Genomic DNA, 21,454 nt, shown 5'->3' on the forward strand with positions numbered 1-21,454 from the left:
TGAACTTTCAAGAAGTGTATCAACTCTGCTCAGGACACAGTTTCAAACATGGGACACCTCTAATGGTGCAAGTCACAATTTCCATATCCATACTAGGAGTTTGCACAGGTACAGTTATATAGGTGACTAGCTACCAATGGCTGAAATAAGGGCAAATCTCCAATCCACACAAGGCCTGAGAATCATAGGAGGGAATCATACTCCATCCCACCCAGCTGAGATTGTATTATGCACCAAATCTTAAACAATGTAACAGTGTTTCTCTTCTTAACCTTTGCTTGCACCAGCACTTCAAAAAACTTTATTCAAAGCTTTGTACTCTGACAGTTTTACCTGTAAACGTGACTCTGCACATACTGTACTTGGTGTTCTCTGTCTACCTTGTTACCCCTTTTAAAAAAACCCTCTCTGAATTTTTAAGAATTCATATGCAGTTATTTGGCACTTCCACCTATTAAACACTAGTACTAATCAGAATGTAAACAACATTCATACAGATGTATTCATATATAGCAAGCGAGGCGAACCAGATACACCACCCTCGAGATCAGGTTACCTGTAAAGCAGAACTGCAATAACCGTAGGTAGCAGCAGGTTTTTGTGCATCATAAATTAATTTGTGTCTGGCATTTCTTGTTAGAAACTTGTTTGATTTCTATTTGTTCCTTTCTTTGGTGTTTGCCTGATCCACCACAACTCTCAGTAAGTTGTTCCAATAGCTAATTACCCTCACTACTAAAAACTTGTGCCTTATTTCAAGTCTGACTTTGTCTAGCTTTAGCTTGCAGCCATTTGTCTCTAGACTGAAGAGGCCATTATCAATTGTTTGTTCTACATGTAGGTACTTATAGTCTGTGATCAAGTCCCCCTTCAACCTTCTCTTTGTTAAACTAAATAGATTGAGCTCTTGGAATCTACCCATGTAAGGCACGTTTTCCAATCTTTTAATCATTCTTGTGTCTCTTTACTGAACTCTCTCCAATTTATCATCGACATCCTTTTTGAATTGTGGACTCCAGAACTGGACACAGTATTCCAGCAGCAGTCGGACCAATGCCAAATACAGAGGTAATATAATCTCCCTATTCAGCATTTCCGTTTGTACATCCAAGGATCATATTAACCCTTTTGGCAACAGCATCACACTGGCAGCTCATATTCAACTGATTATCCACTGTGACGCCCAAGTTTTTTCATAGTCACAGAGTCCCTCATCCTGTAAATATGGTCTCTATACTTTGTTCCTAGAAACAGAATTTTAAATTTGGCCAGTAATGACTTGGATAAGGACCAGGAATGGCTTGGATTGACTTGAGAGGAGTTACTCTAGATCTACACCAGCAGAATTTGGCCCGTAGAGTAAACCAGCATGTGCACAGTCTAATAATATTACCAGTCTGGAAAGTTAGCATCTTCACCTATTTTTCAGATTACTCAAAACAGTTCTGGGAAGTGTGTAATGATTATATTAGTGATAATCATTAATAATTATTGAGGAAATTCAGAAATTTCATGTGCTAAGAGGAAGTATACATATGGCAGCTCCTTGGAGAGAGAGCATCTGTTGTGACAATGAACACCTAGCAGTGTGCTCTAACACTGAGGTCTACAATATAGAGGGCCATATTCTCTCTGTCTCTCTCCACTCCTCTTCCCAGTCCTTTGCACTCCCTTAGTGGCACAAAAGTCCAAAAAGCAGGTCAGACTTTCCAGGCCCTGGTGTAGGGGTGAGATATGTGGCTGGAGTGCTACTGTGTTCCAGTAATCCCCAGCTGGCATAAAAGGCTCTTAAACGTGTTACCAGACAACACATGTTATGGCTCAATCCTGCCTCTGTGGAGCTCAGCAGCAGGAAATATGGCCAATATATCACTGCCAAAATGTGACTTCACATGCACAAGTTTGATTATGTTTAAAATGTGGTCAAGAGGGAGCAAAGGGAAAGTGTGGTGGTGGGTTTTGTTTGGTTGGCTTTTTGTTAATGATTATGATGAATATCTCATTGCTACATGGATTGGTTCTCAAAAAAAGATGTATCAGATAATCCTGATACAGTTTCATGCCATGAACCCCAACATGTAATTGATATTTGCTACCCAAACACCTTCATGGTATACTTTTAGCATCCTACATTTGCTTGTTGTTCCAGGCACCTTGCCATATTTTGCAGTGCTAAGTGCAGGTTCATGTTTCATGCCTATTACAAGCTTTCCTTCACTTTAAATGTATAAGCTGTTCAGCTAAAGTTACTTAGTCGCACAGACTATCAAAATACTGTAATGGAGGGAAAATTCCAGTCCCTCCAAACTTCAACAGAAAATGTTTAAAGGGATTTGCTCGGCCTGAAAAATCACATTTTTATCTGAAAAACAGGCACCTACTACAGTTTACAAGTAACACAATGGGAGACCAGCATCCTGCCATGTTAAGCATTCCAATTTTGTACAGTCTGGACTTTCAGGGAGTACTGTTCTTTTGCAAACAAGGCCCAATGTATTTCACTGTGCAGCTCAATTAATATGAAGTAATTTAAAAACCTGAAAATCTCTGGAGGGCTCAGTATATGACCTTCATGTACAGCATCAAAAGCAAACACTCGACCTCGACACAGGACTATTAAGTGGGATGGGCATTCACCTTCACTCTCTGAAAGGAAGATAAAACAAACATGAGAACACAACACTTTTTGGATAAAGTTATAATGTGAATGAGAGAGAGGGGGGAGATAAGTTATAGACACACTTAAGTGACCAGGTACAAAAATGCACGTGTACAAATACAGCACATTATTTTGGCTTTAACATTTAAGACTTTGTACATTTAAAAACAGCAACCAAGACCAAACTCGTCATCTACTTTCAGAGAGCAATTCTATGGGTTTTTTTCTGCAGTTTGGAAATAAGTCTCAAAGTCAGCATTTGCAAGATTAACTGACAGAATCCATAGATGCATGTAACCTTGATTATTATTAACCCCCACCAATGTTTACTGCCATGTTCATAACTTTAACAAATTTGTAAGTGGGGAGGCTATTCTTACATCAGGAAGCAGAAATGCGACATGGAAATTCACCCACATACTGATGAAAGAAAAGATGACACTGGGTGAAGTTTCAGAAGGTTGGCATAGAAAGTGGCTTCAAAGATAAGCAAAAACACTTGACAACACATTCTACAAATTTTTGTCTATGCAAATCAGGAGTTAATGCACAAATGGATCAGCTAGTACCCAATTTGCATATGCAAATCTGAGCATTTGTGCACTGATACACGAATGTTTAACATTATGGAGAGATGCAGTTGTTGCACTCACCACTGGAAGTCTTGCCCATAATTGCCTATACAATCTTATTAGTTATGCCACACACAAAAATGTATTACCATAAAGTTAAGGTTTGACCAAGTTCAAGAATGTTAAGACCAAAAAGACGTTAGGAATGCAAGGAACACAGAGCTAACATTGCACTTCTCAAAATAGGCCTCTACACAACCTGAACTCTGCCCCATAGCTCTGCCTTGAAAAAATGAGAAATGTATACTATATCCATAGAGCTCCATTTAACAAATGCCCATAAAAATGCTTTAATCTTATTCATATAGTAATTTTGTTGCTTTACGTCTTTCTTCATGATCATATTGTAACGTACACAACAAAATTTATAAGTTCCTGATTTAGATAAATAGCAAAATTAAGGAAATCATTCCCCCTTTGGAATGTCTCCACATGTAAATGTCATCTACAGAGAGCATGAAATTACAGCACTTATGTGAAAAGAGCAAAAACTAGTGGGGTAACAAATTAGCACATGTATGAAAACTTACAAAAACAAGGTGCTGTCGTGAACATCTGAAATATACTACACGCCAAGAAGGGAGATAATAGGCTTTCATCTTCACAGGGACACAGCTGAGGTTCTTTGAGTGCTTTAAGAACTGCAACCATAATTCTGCATTCCCTGAGTTTCTATTGTTTGGATTTTCTTCTATGTTTTATTTTTAAACCAATGTTCTTGAAAGGTCATGCACCCTCAAACCATTGTTATGTGCCTGCAACCTTAATTTTTCTTTAAAAATTAAAGAAATTCCCATACACAAAAGTTCATTACAGTCCTAACAAGGGATCGGGGAGGGAAGGAGAATAGGGAAGGCTTCCCATTTCCTCTTGACTTCCTGAGCTCTGGAGGAGAGGCACCTCACCAATCCACACCTCCTAAGGTCTATGGGGGTGGGGGGCTCCACCTCTGAGAACCTTAGGAGATATACAGGAGTGTACTGAGGTAAGTGCATCAACATCTTGCTGAGCCTTATGAGATCTGTCAGGGAATCCCCAATCTTTACAAGGCTTGTTAGGTGCCACCTCCCGCCCCAGTCTTCCCATGGCTCTTATGCTTGTAGGTTCCACAAAAGCAGTAGGAGTTTAGCAGGATGGATTACGGGACCACTGGGGCAGGTAGACTTCTACAAAAGACAGAAGTGAGAGTTGGATGGGAAGCTGAGAATTGGGAGGAGGGGGAAACATATCAGAACATATGGGGAGTATGTCCCTGAAAAGGGGACTATGGAGACAGGGATAGGGAGGGAATTACAACTCCATATTGTAATTTTACAATACACGGCACGCATATTTACTACTGGCATATGTAAGTGTGACTAAGCTGCAAACAAATAATTTGAAATAACCCCTTTCATTCAACAGCAAGAAGGAAGCACTAAATATTGTACCAAAAGGGGCATGAGGGCTAAAGTAAGTTAGTCCATTCCTGATGCTCTAACCCTTTATTTGTATCTGGCCTGATTCCTTTATATTGTCTGTATCCAACCCAATTATAAAGATAAATACCAGTTTACAAGGTGCAACAGAGGCATCACCTCAGCTGTGGGCTGTACAGAGTGCATAGACTAGCTACCCTATAACACCAATGTATAGCTAATCAAAATGCTCTTCAGCTACAGCAGGTTTTTAAAACAGACAAAAATATAGTGTTTGTTTCATGATTAACATGGCCACACTTTAGTCCTGTAACATAAAATCAGTTGTCTGTTACCCTAGGAAAGTTGCATATGTTTACCAGTTCTAAAATAGTTGCCTAAAGAATCTCTAGTAATTCCTGGAATCTTGCAAGTGCAGAACAGCATTCGGAATTGGTTCATGTCCAGAGGCATATTTCCATGTCTATGCACAACCAATTTTTCCCTGCAGTAAACAGAATATACAAAAGCATAGGTTCCGATTAACTTTTAAGCATGAGGTGAAAAATACATCAACAAATAAAATATGGCAAAATTCATCCCTGAGTACAGTGGAGTTACACCAAGGAAGAACTTGTCCCATATTGTTCATGACTGTAAGCATGCACAGTACAATGATATTTAGAAGCAATTATATTTTTTTTAAATGTCTTACGTTCTTATTATTTCCCAGTATTTCAAGGTATGCCATATAGCTATGCATCCTCTTTCTATTTGAGTTCCTTCTTTTGGTGGCCAGTAGTGTTCAAGATAAGGGCCTGCGCCTCCAAAGTTGTAATATATTTGTGTTGGTATGCGAGCATCAAGATAAGCCACATTCAGCCACCATTCTTCCAGCTGAAAAGGAACAGAGATTAGCATCACAATATATTTTAGGCATAGCTCTATAATAATCACTTGATTGTTCTATTGTACCTATCTAATTTTTTGTTACTTTTTAATACTCTGAAATAGTTCCTGAACTGTGAAAGGCAGACCAGTGATCCATGAAGCACTTACTGATAGTACTGAGACAGCTACATTACATTTTCAGGTGCTACGTTAATTACTTTCTTAATATTAATTTTCTTTGTAACCAGTTGTAGCTGTTGACTGCTGCATTTGCCAGAGATTATTTTCTGATGAGATTACAAATTTAGCTGACAAAGCTAAGTGTTAATGTAATAGCCTTCTGTAAGAGATCTGATTTGGTACTGCAAAATATTTTGATTAAAAACACTAGAATACAATATTAACATGGCACAAATTATATGGATTAAAACCTGGCTAACTGACAGGTCTCAAGAAAACCTAAAGACGAGCTTTGTGTAAGCTTGAAAGCTTGTCTCTCTCACCAACAGACATTGGTCAATAAAAGACATATTACCTAACCCACCTTTTCTATCTAGCTCTCAACATACAATTGTGAATGGGCAATAATCATTGAGCAAGTGTGTTTCTAGTGGGGTCCCTCAGGGATCAGTTCTTGGCTCTGCACCAGTGGTCCCGAAACAATGAGGTGCACCCCCTATGGGGGCACGGAGGAATGTTCAGCGGAGGCGCGGTGGGACCTAGGCCAGTCCCTACAGGGTGCGGGGAGGGAGAGCCACCCAGCCCTGCTCTGCTCCAGCCCTGGCCCCAACCGCAGCTCTGCTCCTGGCCCTGGCCTCTGCCCTGGCCCCCAGCCCGGGCATGGCCTCGGCCCCCAACCCTGGCCCCGGCCCAGCCGGGGCCTTGGCCCCTGGCTCTGCCCCAGCTGCAGCACCATCCATGGCCATGGCCTGGGCCTCCGGCCCCCGACCGCAGCTTCAGTCCCCGACAGCGGCTCCTGGGGGTCACAGGCAAATTACGTTAGCGGCAAGGGGGGCATGACTTAAAAAGTTTGGGGGCCACTGCTCTACACTATTTAACTTTTTTATCAATGACCAGGAAGAAAACAGTTTGCAGGGGGTATGGTAAATAATGCAGAGGGCAGGTCACTAATACAGAGCAATCTCGATCGCCTGGTAAGCTGGGCATGAGTAAATAATATGCATTTTAATAAGGCCAAATATAAATTTATACCTCTAGGAACAAAGAATATAAGCTTTAGTTACAGGATGGGGGACTACATCCTGGGAAACATTGACTCTGAAAAAGACTTGTGGGTCACAGTGGATAATTAGCTGAACATGAGCTCCCAGTGTGATATTAAAGGGCTAATGCAATGGATGAATAAACAGGGGAACCCTGAGTAGGAGTAGGGAGAATGTATTACCTCTGTATTTGGCACAGGTACGACAGCTACTAGAATACTGTGTCCAGTTCTAGCGTCCATACTTCAAGAAGGATGCTGATAAATTGAAGAGGGCTCCAAGAAGAGCCACGAGATTGATTAAAGGACTGAAAGCATGCCCTATAGTCAAAGATTAAAGGAGCGCAATCTCTTTAGCTCAACAAAGAGAAGGTTAAGGGGGTAACAATCTATAAGTAGCTACACGGGGAACAAAAATTTGATAATGGACTTTTCAATCTAGCAGAGAAAGTTTAATCGAGTGGCTGAAAGATGAAGCTAGACCTGAGGTTCTCAAACTGGGGGATGGGCCCCCCGGGCGGTGCAGAATGTATTCTGCTGGGGCATGAGAAGCTTTGGGGGGGGGGGGAATAAACTTAATGCGCACATTTTACCCACAGCAATGAATAAATAACAAAGCTGCTTCCTACAGACCTCTGAGGTCCTCTGATGGCACTGTGCATTCTGACAGATTTCTGTTAAACTTGCATAGCATTATACAAAGTTGTTGTCATCTGCACATTAATCCGTGTGGTGTGCACACTTAATTGTACGCATGGACCACAATTGCAGTTTTGCTTTTGCTTTTATTACAAATGTATCGTTGGCTCATTCGTGCAACAGAAAAAAAATAAGTGAAAAGCATAGAAGCTGAAACTGATTCAAGTGAAGCACTGCAGCCACATATATCGGTATACAGTAGAACCTCAGAGTTACGAACACCAGATTTACAAACGGACTAGTTAACCACACACCTCATTTGGAACCGGAAGTACGCAATCAGGCAGCAGAGACAAAAAAAAAAATACTGTACAGTACTGTGTTAAATGTAAAATAAATAAATAAAGGGAAAGTTTAAAAAAAGATTTGACATGGTAAGGAAACTGTTTCTGTGCTTGTTTCATTTAAATTAAAATGGTTAAAAGCAGCATTTTTCTTCTGCATAGTAAAGTTTCAAAGCTATATTAAGTCAAGTTCAGTTGTAAACTTTTGAAAAAACAACCATAACGTTTTGTTCAGAGTTATGAACATTACAGAGTTACAAACAACCTCCATTCCTGAGGCATTCGTAATTCTGAGGTTCTACTGCATGTACTTGTGTGGCGGGGGGGAGGAGGGTGTAAACTACTACGGATACACAGAAGGGAGGGGGGGGAGCGTGATCAAATACGTTTGAAAACCACTGAGCTAGACCAATTCAGACTGGAAATACAACACAGATTTTTAGCAGTGGGGGTAACTAACAATTGGGACAATTTACCAAAATTATGGATGGATTCTCCATCACTGGCATTTTTAAATCAAGACTTGATATTTTTCTAAAAGATATGATCTAGTTCAAACAGGATTTAATTCAGGGAAGTTCTATGGCCTGTGTTACACAGGAGGTCAGACTAGGTACCTTCTGGTTTTCTAATCTATGAATCATGAATAGGAGGAGAGGTGGGATTATTAGTGATGGGGGAAACGGTCCAAAATATAATTTCTCTGTTCAGAGTGTTCCACACTATGAAAATTCTTCAGAATACCTGCTCTGAGATAATGTAAGTATAGACATGTTGGCATTGATGACGGTCTCATGAATACCAAAGAGTGTTTGAAATTTACTAGTAGTTCCTTTTTCTCTTTCTTTTTTGCAAGGCCACCTGACTGTCAGATTGCCATCACATGTATTACTGCTCTTCACAAAAAGAAAGAGTCTAGAATGTATGCTCTCTGGGGCACAGACCATGGGTAAAATTTTCAAAAGTTTCTAAATGACTTAGGAGCCTAAATTCCTCTTTCAAACATGACTTAGACAATTAGGGGCCTAAGGGCTCATCTACACAGCAAGTTACTATGTGGCTAGCCAGGGTGTGAATCTACAGTGCTCCTGCTTGTCACATGCTCCAGGACTTTCATTGGAAAGTGTCCACACAGGCTATTTCTGAGTGGAAAGGTGGTGCATTGTAGATTCACACCATGACTTGTCATGCAGTAACTGGCCATGTAAAGAAGCCTTAAGAATCATTGCAAGTCAATGGGACTTAGGATCCTCAGTCACCTGGCTGCTTTTGAAAATTTTACTCTGTGTTGTCTGATGTATTCTTCAGCGTCTAGCACATTTGGGCTTTTGAGCACTATCACAATACAAATACTGAGTCATCTTCAGCCTGTGCAATATGGCAGAATATGATACCTCAAGATAACTGAGTTAAATCTAAGTTCTTATTTGCTGTAATCTTATTTATGTGATTGTTTACTGAGCCAGCCATAACAAAACAAGTAATAAAACTGGCCTCTAACAATTCATAAATAAAAAAATGTTCAACAAAACACTCTATTTTCATAGATTCCTCCTCCTTTTCCAGTTTGTTTAGCTATTAAAATATGTAGTCTTTGCTCAGTCAATAAACACTAGTACTGGGTCTCATATGCAAAGGTTTGGCCTGACCCTGAAAACATTATTCTTGTAAATAACTTTATTATGTGAATAGGGTTATGTAACAAGAATAAGGAAGGGTTGAGCCTAAAGCTCAGCACTTCACAAGATCAGCCCCTAACTATCTCACTTTCTGACTGTTCTCTGCAAAAATACTGATGTCTTATACTCCGAAAACTAGATGTATCAAGATGTATGAGAAACACATAGGAAATATTTTACAACCTTAAATAAATCATAATTCAAAACATACCCAATTCTTCTTCTCTTTAGCCCTTTCCAGTAACTTATGCTGCAACAGTTTTCCAATCCCATGTTCAAACTTTTTTACTACGTCCTCAGTTCTTTGATATTCTTCTTGATTTAGGAATGGTTTTACTATAAAAAAGGAAAATGTATATAAATACAGATCCATATCAACTCCCCACCATGAAGACCCTGAAGCTGACAGGCCCCAAGAGAAATTTTTAATATAAATAAATACAGAGGTCTTTGTTGGAAGAAAAATATATTTTAAAAAGGCCAGAGTAAGTTCTAGGAAATCTTAATGTAAAAATACATTTAAAAAAAATGTAAGTTAAATAAGACTATCGCTCTTCTCAAATAAGAGTGGATACAAAAGGCCCACTATATCAAATAAGAGATTAAATCAAATCAGAGACTGAAAACAGAAATATTTAGGACCTAAGCTGGTAGATACTATGGAGTTCTGTGACTCTGCAGCTCCCATGAAACTCGTTCACTAATTAAACTTGTCTCTACTTTGTTTGTGGGCACAGTACCAGCCTAATACACTGGGTGAGGCCACACAGCTAAGAAACACACAGCTATCACATTATTGCATCAAACATAAGCTACTTGTCTTCACCTTCAAGGCCCTTCATGGTCTAGCCCAGTGGTGGGCAACCTGCGGCCCGCGCGCAGCCCGTCAGGATAATCCGCTGGCCACTTCCCGCAGCTCCCATTGGCCGGGAACGGCACACCGCGGCCACTGGGAGCTGTGGGCGGCCATGCCTGCGGATGGTCAATGTAAACAAACTGTCTTGTGGCCCGCCAACGGATCACCCTGTGTAGCCTGCGGGCCGCAGGTTGCCCACCACTGGTCTAGCCCCAACCAACCTGTCATCTCTATTCACTTTCTAGATAGATACTTGCCTCCAATTGGGCACTGATGCCAACCTCCATTGCCCCCTTGTTAAACTTTCAAACAAGCACCTTAGTGCTTTCTCCACTGCTGCCCCTCATGCTTGGGAGAAGCGCCCAGGGCCGGCTCCAGGCACCAGCCCTCCAAGCATGTGCTTGGGGCGGCACCTGGAGGGGGGCGGTGCTCACCTGGGGAGAGCGGGGCCATGGCCGGGCTCGCCGCCCTCCCCCGGCGCTCCGACCGCCGGGGAGAGCGGGGCCACCCTCCCCCGGTGCTCCGGCCGGCTGGGGAGAGCAGGGCCGCGGCCGGGCTCGCCGCCCTCCCCCCGGCGCTCCGGCCAGCAGGGAAGAGCGGGGCCGCCCTCCCCCGGCGCTCCGGCCGGCAGGGAAGAGCGGGGCCGCCCTCCCCCGGTGCTCTAGCCGGTCGGGGAGAGTGGGGCCCCGGCCGGGCTCTCCGCCCTCCTCCCGGCGCTCCAGCCGGTCGGGGAGAGCGGGGCCGCCCTCCCACCGGTGCTCTGGCCGCCTGGGGAGAGCGGGGCCGCGGCCGGGCTCGCCGCCCTCCCCCCGGCGCTCCGGCCGGCAGGGAAGAGCGGGGCCGCCCTCCCCCGGCGCTCCAGCCGGTCGGGGAGAGCGGGGCCCCGGCCGGACTCTCCGCCGTTCTCCCGGCGCTCCGGCCGGTTGGGGAGAGCGGGGCCCCGGCTGGGCTCACCGCCCTCCTCCCGGCGCTCCGGCCGGTCGGGGAGAGCGGGGCCGCGGCCGGGCTCACCGCCCTCCCCTGCTGCGCTCCCCGCCGGGGGGCGGCGAGAGGCTTTTTTGCCTGGGGCGGCAAAAAAGTCAGAGCCGGCCCTGGAAGCGCCCTGTAAACATCTGCAAAGTTACCTCATTATCCTGCTTCAAATTCCTCCTTCAAACTCTCCTTTGCCATGATGCCTACAAAAACTTGATAACAGGTGTGCTAAGACCACTGCCTATCATGCTGACCAATACCGTCTCATTGTTTTCCTGTACTCCTCCATCTGTATTGTATCATCTGTTGGATATTATACTCAGGCTGGAAAGCTCTCTGGGGCAAGGACCATCTTTTTTGTTCATACTCTCTTAGCAGCCATAGATAGGCTTTATAATTAATCAAATTAGATAACCTCTTTAGGTTCCTGATAGTCTCCTTCTCATCACAAAACCTCCTTGGTTAAAATCTAGGGGCCTGATTCTCCAATGTTTTACACCTTTTGTAGCCATTTACACCTGAGGGAAGTGAGTACAAAGTGGATGTCCAACTCTGCTATCCTGATTTAGTAGCTCAATACTTCTGAAATACTTTGGGCAAGGCTGCTGCTTTTGTAAGTAAGATCCCTATATTACCCTTGAGATTGCATGACCATTTATACTGGCTAATACTCTTCCAAGTTTACTTGTATGTTCATAAGACATGTTTAATGAAAATATAGCTATAATGGTCGGGTCCAATGTATTTTTCTGGCATTCTTTTTCAGTTTTGTATAATTTAGTCTCCATTTTATTTTATTTTTTTGGTGCTTTCAAAATTTCAATGTGTGTGTGGAAAGATTATTATGGCTTCATATAAAACTTTATATATTTCTGTTTTGTAGGCTTTTCACCCCAGAAGTGTAACACCCTCACTTATATTTTATACAATATATTCCTTTATCTGGTTTGTCATTTGACAAACATAGTGCTCATGCTTCATAGTCTCACGTACAAGTTATTCTAGAGCACAGAACAGTGGTGTATGCTCTGCTGACACTTATCTATTTGTGTGATTAGACTGCATTTTCTACTATGTTCCTAGCAGCAGGGAAAAAAGGTCAATCCTTGTGTGGGAGTAGAAGGCAGGATTTTGGTCTAATGGAGTCTTTCTCCAAACATCTATCCATATGGGTTGCTGAATCATATTTCTCAATCATCATATTTTGGGTATCTTGGAATTTGTACTGGGTAGCATGGGATCTGACAGATTTCCAATGTAACAACTGATCTCTCCTTAGTAATTATCCCTACATCTAAGAAGGTGATTTTTCATTAATGCAGCATGGACAACGTTTTTCAGAGAAACTAGATGTTCTACACTACACAAGCCTTGGGTATCCCATTTGGCTAACCAGGAGCCTGTGCTGTTGTGTGTATGTATATACTTCTTATGGGGTTGCCAAAGTAACTTCTTGTTTACAAAGGCTATGTCTACACTACAGACCTCATGTAGCCACTCTATGCCAGCAGGAGAAACCACCCCCAATGAGCGGCGGTGGCTATGTCGGCAGAAGAGTGTCTCCTACCTACATAGCGCTGTCCACACCAGCACTTCTGTCGGTGAAATTTATGTCCGTCAGGGAGGTATTTTTTCACATCCGTAACCAACAAAAGTTTTACTGACAAAAGTGCTAGTGTAGACATAGCCTGAGATTAAAGCTCCTTTTTTCCTCTCTGGTTTTGTGATGAATATACATAACACACCCAGAAACATGGAATTTCCCCCCCCCAATCACTCTTACCTTTTATTTTATGACTATTTATGAACATATTTGAGTTTGATTCCTTGTATAGTCCAACAGCACATTTTTTACACCAACATAATTTTGCTTAATAAAAACATCAGTGTGGCTTCAGGTATTTTTTAAAGAAAGATGCATTCTCACTGGTTAATCTAACCATTAAACATGTTGGTTTACAAAGAAATAGAGCCTTTACACTAGATTTGGTATATCCTTTTGCTACCTAGGAGGGTACACAATAACTATATACATTTACTGAAGTAAAGATATAGCTTAATATTTTCAGATTCTGATAAATTGTACGTTTTTAGTATGTTAGAAAATGGAAAATGAAAGATTACTTATTTACTAGATAACTTTTTGCTCATGATTTGTGTCAAGCTGCATTAAGATGGCAACTGGAATTTAATTAAATATGCAACACAGCATAAAATTTATTTTTATTAAACAAAACAAGCTCCTAATGCAGCACATGACCTGTTGTGTCATATTCATAAAGCTTGACCTCAAAAGTTAGATATTTTCCCCGATTCTTTCTTTATATAGAAAAACAGCCTTTAACCTTGAGCCTTTAAAGCAAAGTTTTTGATAGAGGCTTATGGATTCAGCGTATATTTTTTATTTAAAATGTTTTAAGAGATTATAAGTATCGTAGGCGTTAACATTTTGTATTAAATTTAGATTTCATTTTAAACAGGTTTATTGTTAAAAAGAAAAAAATAAATAAAAAAAATAAAATGTAAGTATTTTTTTTTAATTATAATTTGTTTTATCTACCCTGCCTCCAGACCTGAAAGACAAGGCTGAGCTACAGTTGAGCTAAAGAGACAGGATTGCAAGCTGAGAGCTGTAACAGACACACATCTTGTGCGGCTCAAGCATAGAAAGGGACACTACACATACTGACCGAGACCAATGGTCTATACCTGCATGGAGTTCATTGCAGGATTAGGACCATAAGCTGCATCTTTCTCTCAAAGTCTTATCATACTAGATTGATAAATATACCTATGCTGTTTGACCTTTTGGGATTTCTGTGGGTGTGAGGGTAAATAGTTGAACTAACCTCATTAATAATGTTGAGACCTGTCAAGTTAAACTGCATATACAGTTCAAGAGCAAAAGTGTGCAAACTCTCTGAGAGAGCTTTAATTCATTCAGATACAGTTTATTTATTAATTTGGAGAGGCAGATTTGATTTCCAAAATTCAGTTTTAGTATGCAATTCTTCTATGTTACAATTTGCCCACAATCACAGCACATCTTTATTTTCTCCCTGTAGTGCAGTTCACTAGAATTAAAGTGGGGTTATTTTTGAGACACAAACAAATGTTTGAGACACTTCAATTTCTTTTTAAACAATATACCCATTAATTTAGCGCTCTGCATCAAAAAGAGTGACATAATAGCCTTAAACTTAAACCTTACGTAGGCCCAGCTACATCACTCAGGGCTGTGAAAAATCACGCCCTACGTGATGTAGTTAAGCTGATCTAACCCCCTCTGTAGACTAAGCTAGGTTGATGGAAGAAATCTTCTGTCGACCTAATATCACCTCTCGATAGGGTAGATTTACTACAGTGACAGGCAAAAGCCTTCCTTTGCAGTAGTGTCTACCTACACTACAGTGGTGTAGCTGGAGCACTGCAGCTGTAGCATTTGTAGTACAGATATACCCTCAATTAACCGTAGCAACCGAGGGCTTGTCTTCATTGCAACAGTCAGCTTGAGTTAGTATACTCAAGTTACTTCACTCAAGATACTCTAGCTCAAGTGAAGGTGACCACACAGCAAAACAACATTTGAGCTACACAGAGTGATTTGATTAGTAGAATGATTGCAATAGCAGCTGACGAATTGTAACTTGAGCAGCAGCACTCCCACTGCTTTACAAGCTAGAGCATCAGTAGCACTATGACTTCAGCCCACCTTCTGAGAGTATGTTTATATTGCAATAAAACACTTGTGGCTGCCCCAAGTCAGCTGACTCAGGCTGGCGGGGCTATAAAATTTCAGTGTAGAGGTTTAGGCTCAAAGCCCAGGCTCTGGGACTCCGAAGGGGGAGGGTAAGCCTGAATCAGCTAACGGGCTAGCCACAGGTGCTTTATTGCAGTGTAGACATACCTTGTGAGTGTCTCTACACTGCATACTAAGCCCAGGCTCTGACTCAGGTTTGATCCCAAGCCCACTTCTATTCACACGCAAATCAATCTGGCTCGGGTCCTAGGACCCTTGCTAGAGAACTACGTCAGAGTCTGAGTCCCGCTGTGACTCAGGTCCAAGCCCTATCATTTTGTAGTGTGGATGTAGCTTAAGCCGCAGACCTGCGTCAGAAAGTCTGTGTAGTGCAGTCTGGATGTATCAGCATGGCTAAAAGACACAGGTCCAGCAATTGTAAAACCAGGGTTACAATGCAGTATGAACACTCAAGCACAAGTTTGGAAACAACGAGTCCACAAGCCTGGGTCCCAGTGTCTCGGGTTTACAACGCAATGTAAACATACCCCAACAGGCTGGCAAGCTCAGGCTTAAAGCACTGCTTTAGTTGAGCTAGAAACTTGTGTGTTTATATGGATGGGAGTCAGGTTAGGGACAAAACTCATAGCTTGAGCTAACAATGCAGGAAAGACACACCCATAAGGGGCAAGATCCTGCAACCACAAAGCCAACTGGGACTTTTCCACTGATTTCAATAGGAGCAGAATTGGATGCAAAGTGAGTTTGGGGATTTGGGCACAGATCCACAAAGATACATGGAGGCCTAAGTCTGAGTTTTAGGCACCACTGCAATCCACAAAACTCTTGTTCAGCTACTATCTAACCTTGCTCGGTGCCTACATTTCTGCTGTAAAAGTTCCCTAGGTGCCTATGTTCTGCCTCTGAGCACATACACTGCTGCATCACTCTAGGCATGCAGATGCTTATCTCCTCCCAAAGCCTCAGTGCAATCTATGATCTGGGGGTGAGAGAGGCTTCAGCCTATCTCATCCGAGGGCCCCAATCCAGTAGGTGTGCTCAGAAGACGCCTACCAGATCAGGTCCCACTCCAAATCCAGCCACCAGAGGAGGTGGTGCCATCACCACCCACCTTACAACTTTTAGCCCACTGGATACAGTGTTCACCTGGGATGAGGGAGTCCCAGGTTCAACAGCCATCTCAGACAGAGAGAGAGAGAAAGAGGATTTGAACAAAGACCTCCCAAACTTCTCAGGAGAGTGTTCTAACCACTGGGCTATGGGATATTCTAATATAGGTTTCTCTCAATGTCTCCTATTGAAGCCACAAGTACTCCTGTTCTTTTTCCTATTGAAGCGGTTTCATTTTGGATAAATACTTAGAGTTAGGGAGGTGAGGGGGGAGAGAGAGAGAATGAATGACTCTATAGCCATGGTGGTTAGTGCAGCTGCTTGGGTGGTGGGAGACCCAGGGTCCACTCCAACTGCTCTCATTATTTTGCAGCTGTTCTACTGTATATAAATAATGAAAGAGTGAATGGAGCAGGGGAAATGGACTCTGGGTCGTCCCCCCCCCACTAGAATGTCATTCTCTTTCTCTCTCTCTCGCCCAATGACTCTAATAATTTATCCAAAGTGGAACAGCTTCAACAGGAGACACTGAAGGAGACCCATACCAGTATATATCATAGCTAAGTGTGGGAGATCCCTGTTCAAATCCTTTCTCTCCATCAAGCAGAGGGGAAGCTGAACCACCTGTTTCTCCTACATCCTACTCATTCTCACAAGAAATGGCTTAGACTCTTAAGCCACCTGACTTGAAGAGAAGTGTTCCCAGCCATGGATTGCAAGCAGAGATTGTTAACTAAGTCCAAGCTGCAGAGAGTCACCTATTTCCTGAGAGGGGAGGGGCATCTCCTGTTAGCTAGTTTTTGTGGATCCCATTCCAAGGTGTCTCTCTCTCTCAATTCATTTTATAGAAAACCTAGCCACCTAACTCAGGCTCTGTGAATTGCACTGTAGTTCCTGTGATTTTTCTTAGGTGTCTAAAAGTTAGGCTTTGCAATGCTTAGTGCCACAGTACTTGATCCCTCTGTGGATCTAGGAATTATGGCATAATGTTTGTTTCTAGCTGGGTAGGGCTGTCAGAGCCCCACCTCCAAGGCAGTTGCTCAAGTAAAGTTTTTCCATTACAGGTGGGTTAGCAGGAGAAATTGCAGTAGTTGCAAAGAAAAATTCAGAAGTCTCAGAATTCTGGGTGTGATTTAAGGAAGGACAGAATTCTTTAGAAAGAAACCACATATAGACAGCTCATTCCTATATCTGTGACCTGTTTACTATGCAATAACTCCTCACTTAACATCATCCTGGGGGATGTTGCTTCATTGCTGATTAATTACAGAATGTGCTTGTTTAAAGTTGCGCAATGCTCCCTTATAATGTTGTTTGGCAGCTGCCTGCTTTGTCCACCACTTGCAGAAAGAGCAGCCCGTTGGAGCTAGCTGGTGGGGGCTTGAAATCAGGATGGACCAGCATCCCCCCCAATCAGCTCCCCGCTCCCCTAAGTTCCTTGTGTGGCAGCTGCCCAGCAGGCTATCAATTGCCGGGCAGTTTAGGTGTCCCTCCCACCACTACTATGTGCTGTTCCTGCCCTCTGCCTTGGAGCTGCTCCTGGGAACCTCCTGCTTGCTCTGCGGGGGGCAGGGAGAAAAAAGGGGAGCTAATGTCAAAGTGTCCCTCTCCCCCTGCTCCTGTACCTCAACTCCACAGAGCGGGAAGGGGAGAGGGAGAGACAGGACAGGGCTCAGGAGGAGGGAGTTTGCTGGCAGCAGCTGCAGTCTCAACTTGCTGATCTACTTAAAAAGGCAGTGTACTTAGAGTGGGGCCAGAGTATTTAAAGAGGCAATGCACGTCTCTCTCTCTCATACACATGGGGTGTGTGTGCGGCAGTAGCGTAGCTAGCGGGGTGCAGGGGAAGCAGCCGCTTCCCCTCAGCACATTTTCCAAAAGCAGCACCTGCCGGGCCTGCGCTGGGGGAAGCATGGCTGGAGGAGCCATGGAGGGGGGAGGGGGGCGGCAGGCGCGGCCGGAGGAGCGAGGGGGCTGGCTCCTCGGCCATCGCGCCCCACGCTCAGCGCAGCCCCAACATCGCCGCAGCCACCTCCTGCGGCAGCTCAGGACTCGGCGGCCAAGCGCTCCCCGCCCCTTGCTAATGCGCCATGGAGTGAGGCTCAGCCAGCGACTCACGAGCCGGGGCTAGGATCAGCCAGGGACAGGCGGCGGCGCAGGACGGAAGGTGAGCGGCGGGGGTCTGGTGCCTTGCACTGGGGGATCTGGGCGAGGGGCTCCCCGGGGCTGGGCCCGCAGGGCAGGGGTGCAGGCCGCGCTGTCTGGACGGGGGCCCTGGCGCGGCGCAGGAGCCTGGGGCGGGGGGGACGGGACCCTGCGGGTGGGGCTGGGCGGCGCAGCCCGGCGGGGGACACCTGCAGAGCGGGCTGGGCAGGAGAGACTCTCCCGGGACCGCGGGGGTCCTGAGCCGGGCCCCAGGGTTAATCTGGGGGGGAAACGGGAGGAGCCAGGGGGGGCGTGGCCAGAGGAGGAGCCAAGGAGGGGTGCCTTTTTTATGTTTGCTCCCCCTACACTTAGAACCTGGCTACGCCACTGGTGTGCATCTCTCTCACACACACACAGTGTGTGTGTCTGTCTCTCTCTGCCATTCAGGCTGCCTTGTAGAGTGTGAGGCTACATTCACAACGTGTTAACTCTTGAGTGCTCAGCTGAGTGCTAGTTCATCATTTAGCAGTAAGGCATTCCCTGGGAAATATCCTACCCTCTTTCACCCTCTGACTTCACCACCTCAACCAAGCTTCATAATCATCATTGCTGTGTACAGTATTAAATTGTTTGTTTAAAACTTATACTCTGTGTGTGCAGAGCAACAGAGGGTCCTGTGGCACCTTTAAGACTAACAGAAGTATTGGGAGCATAAGCTTTCGTGGGTAAGAACCTCACTTCTTCAGATGACTTGCATCTGAAGAAGTGAGGTTCTTACCCACGAAAGCTTATGCTCCCAATACTTCTGTTAGTCTTAAAGGTGCCACAGGACCCTCTGTTGCTTTTTACAGATTCAGACTAACACGGCTACCCCTCTGATACTTGACACTCTGTGTGTGTGTGTGTGTGTGTGTGTATATACACACACAGACTTTTGTCTGGCGAAAAAAAATTTCCGTGGAACCTAAACCCCTCCATTTACATTAATTCTTATGGGGAAATTGGATTCGCTTAACATCGTTTCGCTTAAAGTAGCATTTTTCAGGAACATAACTACAACGTTAAGCGAGGAGTTACTGTATAAGAGTCTGACAGAATAGAGGCCTATGATTTATGCATCAGCCAATTCCATCTGGCATAAAACAGAAGAAGAGCACATTCATATGTGTGTTCTCCCTGTCATCTTTTCCTTTGTGATATTTTGTTTACTAGATGGTAAATTCTTTAGGGCAGGAGCCTTGCCAAGTGAGATTTCTCAAAAGACTCAAGCAGACTTTTGGAGCTGTATAAATAACAGTAACAAAAAAATGTATTACAAATGTGAAAAGTGCCTTGAAATCTTTGTTTATATGGGGATGCTGGACAAACAAAGGCAGCCACAAGCAAACAAACACCTATTTCCAACAATTTTTTTACCTCTCTAAAAGAGAAAAGTTTCAGAGTAGCAGCCGTGTTAGTCTGTATCCGCAAAAAGAACAGGAGTACTTGTGGCACCTTAGAGACTAACAAATTTATTAGAGCATAAGCTTTTGTGGGCTACAGCCCACTTCTTCGGATGCATATAGAGTGCAGAATCCACTCTATATGCATCCGAAGAAGTGGGCTGTAGCCCACAAAAGCTTATGCTCTAATAAATTTGTTCGTCTCTAAGGTGCCACAAGTACTCCTGTTCTTTTTAAAAGAGAAAAGTTTATTAAGTGATTATAACAGCTATACCTGCATTGAGGTATCTCTTTAAAGATTCATCAAGAGTAGGCACTGGCAGTGAAGGAAGAGAATTCTGGTACTGGAAGGTTCTCTCTTCAGAGGATTCAAACACTTGGTTTTCCATGATGTGGATCTGAAGCAAAATAGTAATTATGAAGCCTGAATTAGATAGAACGCTTACATATCCCCACTCCACTTTTAACTATTTTGCTTGGATTTCTGCCTCTTATATTGTAAAACACAGAATTACAGAAATGTAGGGACAGGGGCGGCTCTATGTTTTTTGCCGCCCCAAGCACGGCAGGCAGGCGGCTTTCGGCGGCGCGCCTGCGGGCGATCCGCTGGTAACGCGGATTCGGCGGCTTGCCTGCGGGAGGTCCGCCGGTGCCGCACCATCGGCGTCCCCACCGCCGAATTGCCACCGAAGCCGCGGGACCGGCGGACCTCCCGCAGGCATGCCGCTGAAAGCCGCCTGCCTGCCACCCTCACAGCGACCGGCAGGCCGCCCCCTGCGGCTTGCCGCCCCAGGCACGCGCTTGGTGCGCTAGTGCCTGGAGCCGCCCCTGTGTAGGGACCTAGAAAAGGTCATTAAGCCCAGCCCCCTGCGCTAAGGAAGGACATATCTAATAGAGAAACCAAACAACACAACGGTAACAGGGCCAGAAAAGTCTCTTGGTGGCACAACACTCAGAATGGGGGAGGGATGCCCAAAACAAGATGGGGAATCTATTACTTAGAGGCTGTTTACAGTTCCTCTGGTAACATCTCAGGGGTACTGAATTGTCCAGTGCAGGGGCGGCCAACCTGAGCCTGAGAAGGAGCCAGAATTTACCAATGTACATTGCCAAAGAGCCACAGTAATATGTCAGCAGCCCCCCATCCGCTCCCCCGACTCCAACCTGCAGCAATCCTTGCCCACCGGCAGCCCCACCAATCAGTGCCTCCCGCCTGCTGCGATCAGCTGTTACGCGGTGCACAGGAGGCTCTGCATGGGCGGGGGGGAAGAGTAAGGGCATGACAGGCTATGGGGAAGGGGTGGAGTGAGGGCAGGGCCTGGGGCAGAGCAGGGGGTTGAGCACTGAACACTCCCCGGCACATTGGAAACTTAGCATCTATAGCTCCAGCCCCGGAGTCAGTGCCTATGCAAGAAGCCGCATATTAACCTATGAGAGCCGCATGCGGCTCCGGAGCCACAGGTTGGCCATCCCGGTCCAGTGGGTGCTCCAGTAATGAAATATGTAAGCAGTAAAATTTTAGAGCTAGAAATATATTTTGGGAAAGATGGAAAGCATCTAGCACTTACCCTTTGTGTTCGTAATTCATATTAGTTTGTTTACAGTCAGATATTAATTGTTCATTACTGGTTTTTGCAGTTTTACAGTCTAAACACCATCCATAACATTTTATATTTGATTTTTTAAAACCAAGATATTGTTTTTTAAAT

General features: G+C 44.2%; 1 protein-coding gene across 2 annotated transcripts in view; it reads right to left on the reverse strand.

Moving 5' to 3' along the window:
* Window positions 1-20,134, reverse strand: part of CROT (carnitine O-octanoyltransferase) — a 31,684-nt gene extending 11,550 nt beyond the window's left edge. The window contains exons 1-10 of one of the 2 annotated variants that reach the window (XM_065399347.1): window positions 20,020-20,134; window positions 15,964-15,977; window positions 15,347-15,372; window positions 14,573-14,584; window positions 13,552-13,573; window positions 10,290-10,299; window positions 9,675-9,799; window positions 5,404-5,585; window positions 5,069-5,193; window positions 2,538-2,646 (exon numbers count right to left, since the gene is read on the reverse strand). In XM_065399347.1, coding sequence (XP_065255419.1) covers window positions 2,538-2,646; window positions 5,069-5,193; window positions 5,404-5,585; window positions 9,675-9,799; window positions 10,290-10,299; window positions 13,552-13,573; window positions 14,573-14,584; window positions 15,347-15,372; window positions 15,964-15,977; window positions 20,020-20,134 — 740 coding nt within the window. The remainder of the gene's footprint in view (window positions 1-2,537; window positions 2,647-5,068; window positions 5,194-5,403; window positions 5,586-9,674; window positions 9,800-10,289; window positions 10,300-13,551; window positions 13,574-14,572; window positions 14,585-15,346; window positions 15,373-15,963; window positions 15,978-20,019) is intronic. The other variant, XM_065399346.1, reaches the window with a different exon arrangement.
* Between the last annotated feature and the right edge of the window lie 1,320 nt (window positions 20,135-21,454).

The sequence above is a fragment of the Emys orbicularis genome, chromosome 2 (assembly GCF_028017835.1).
Source record: "Emys orbicularis isolate rEmyOrb1 chromosome 2, rEmyOrb1.hap1, whole genome shotgun sequence".
Lineage (NCBI taxonomy): Eukaryota > Metazoa > Chordata > Testudines > Emydidae > Emys > Emys orbicularis.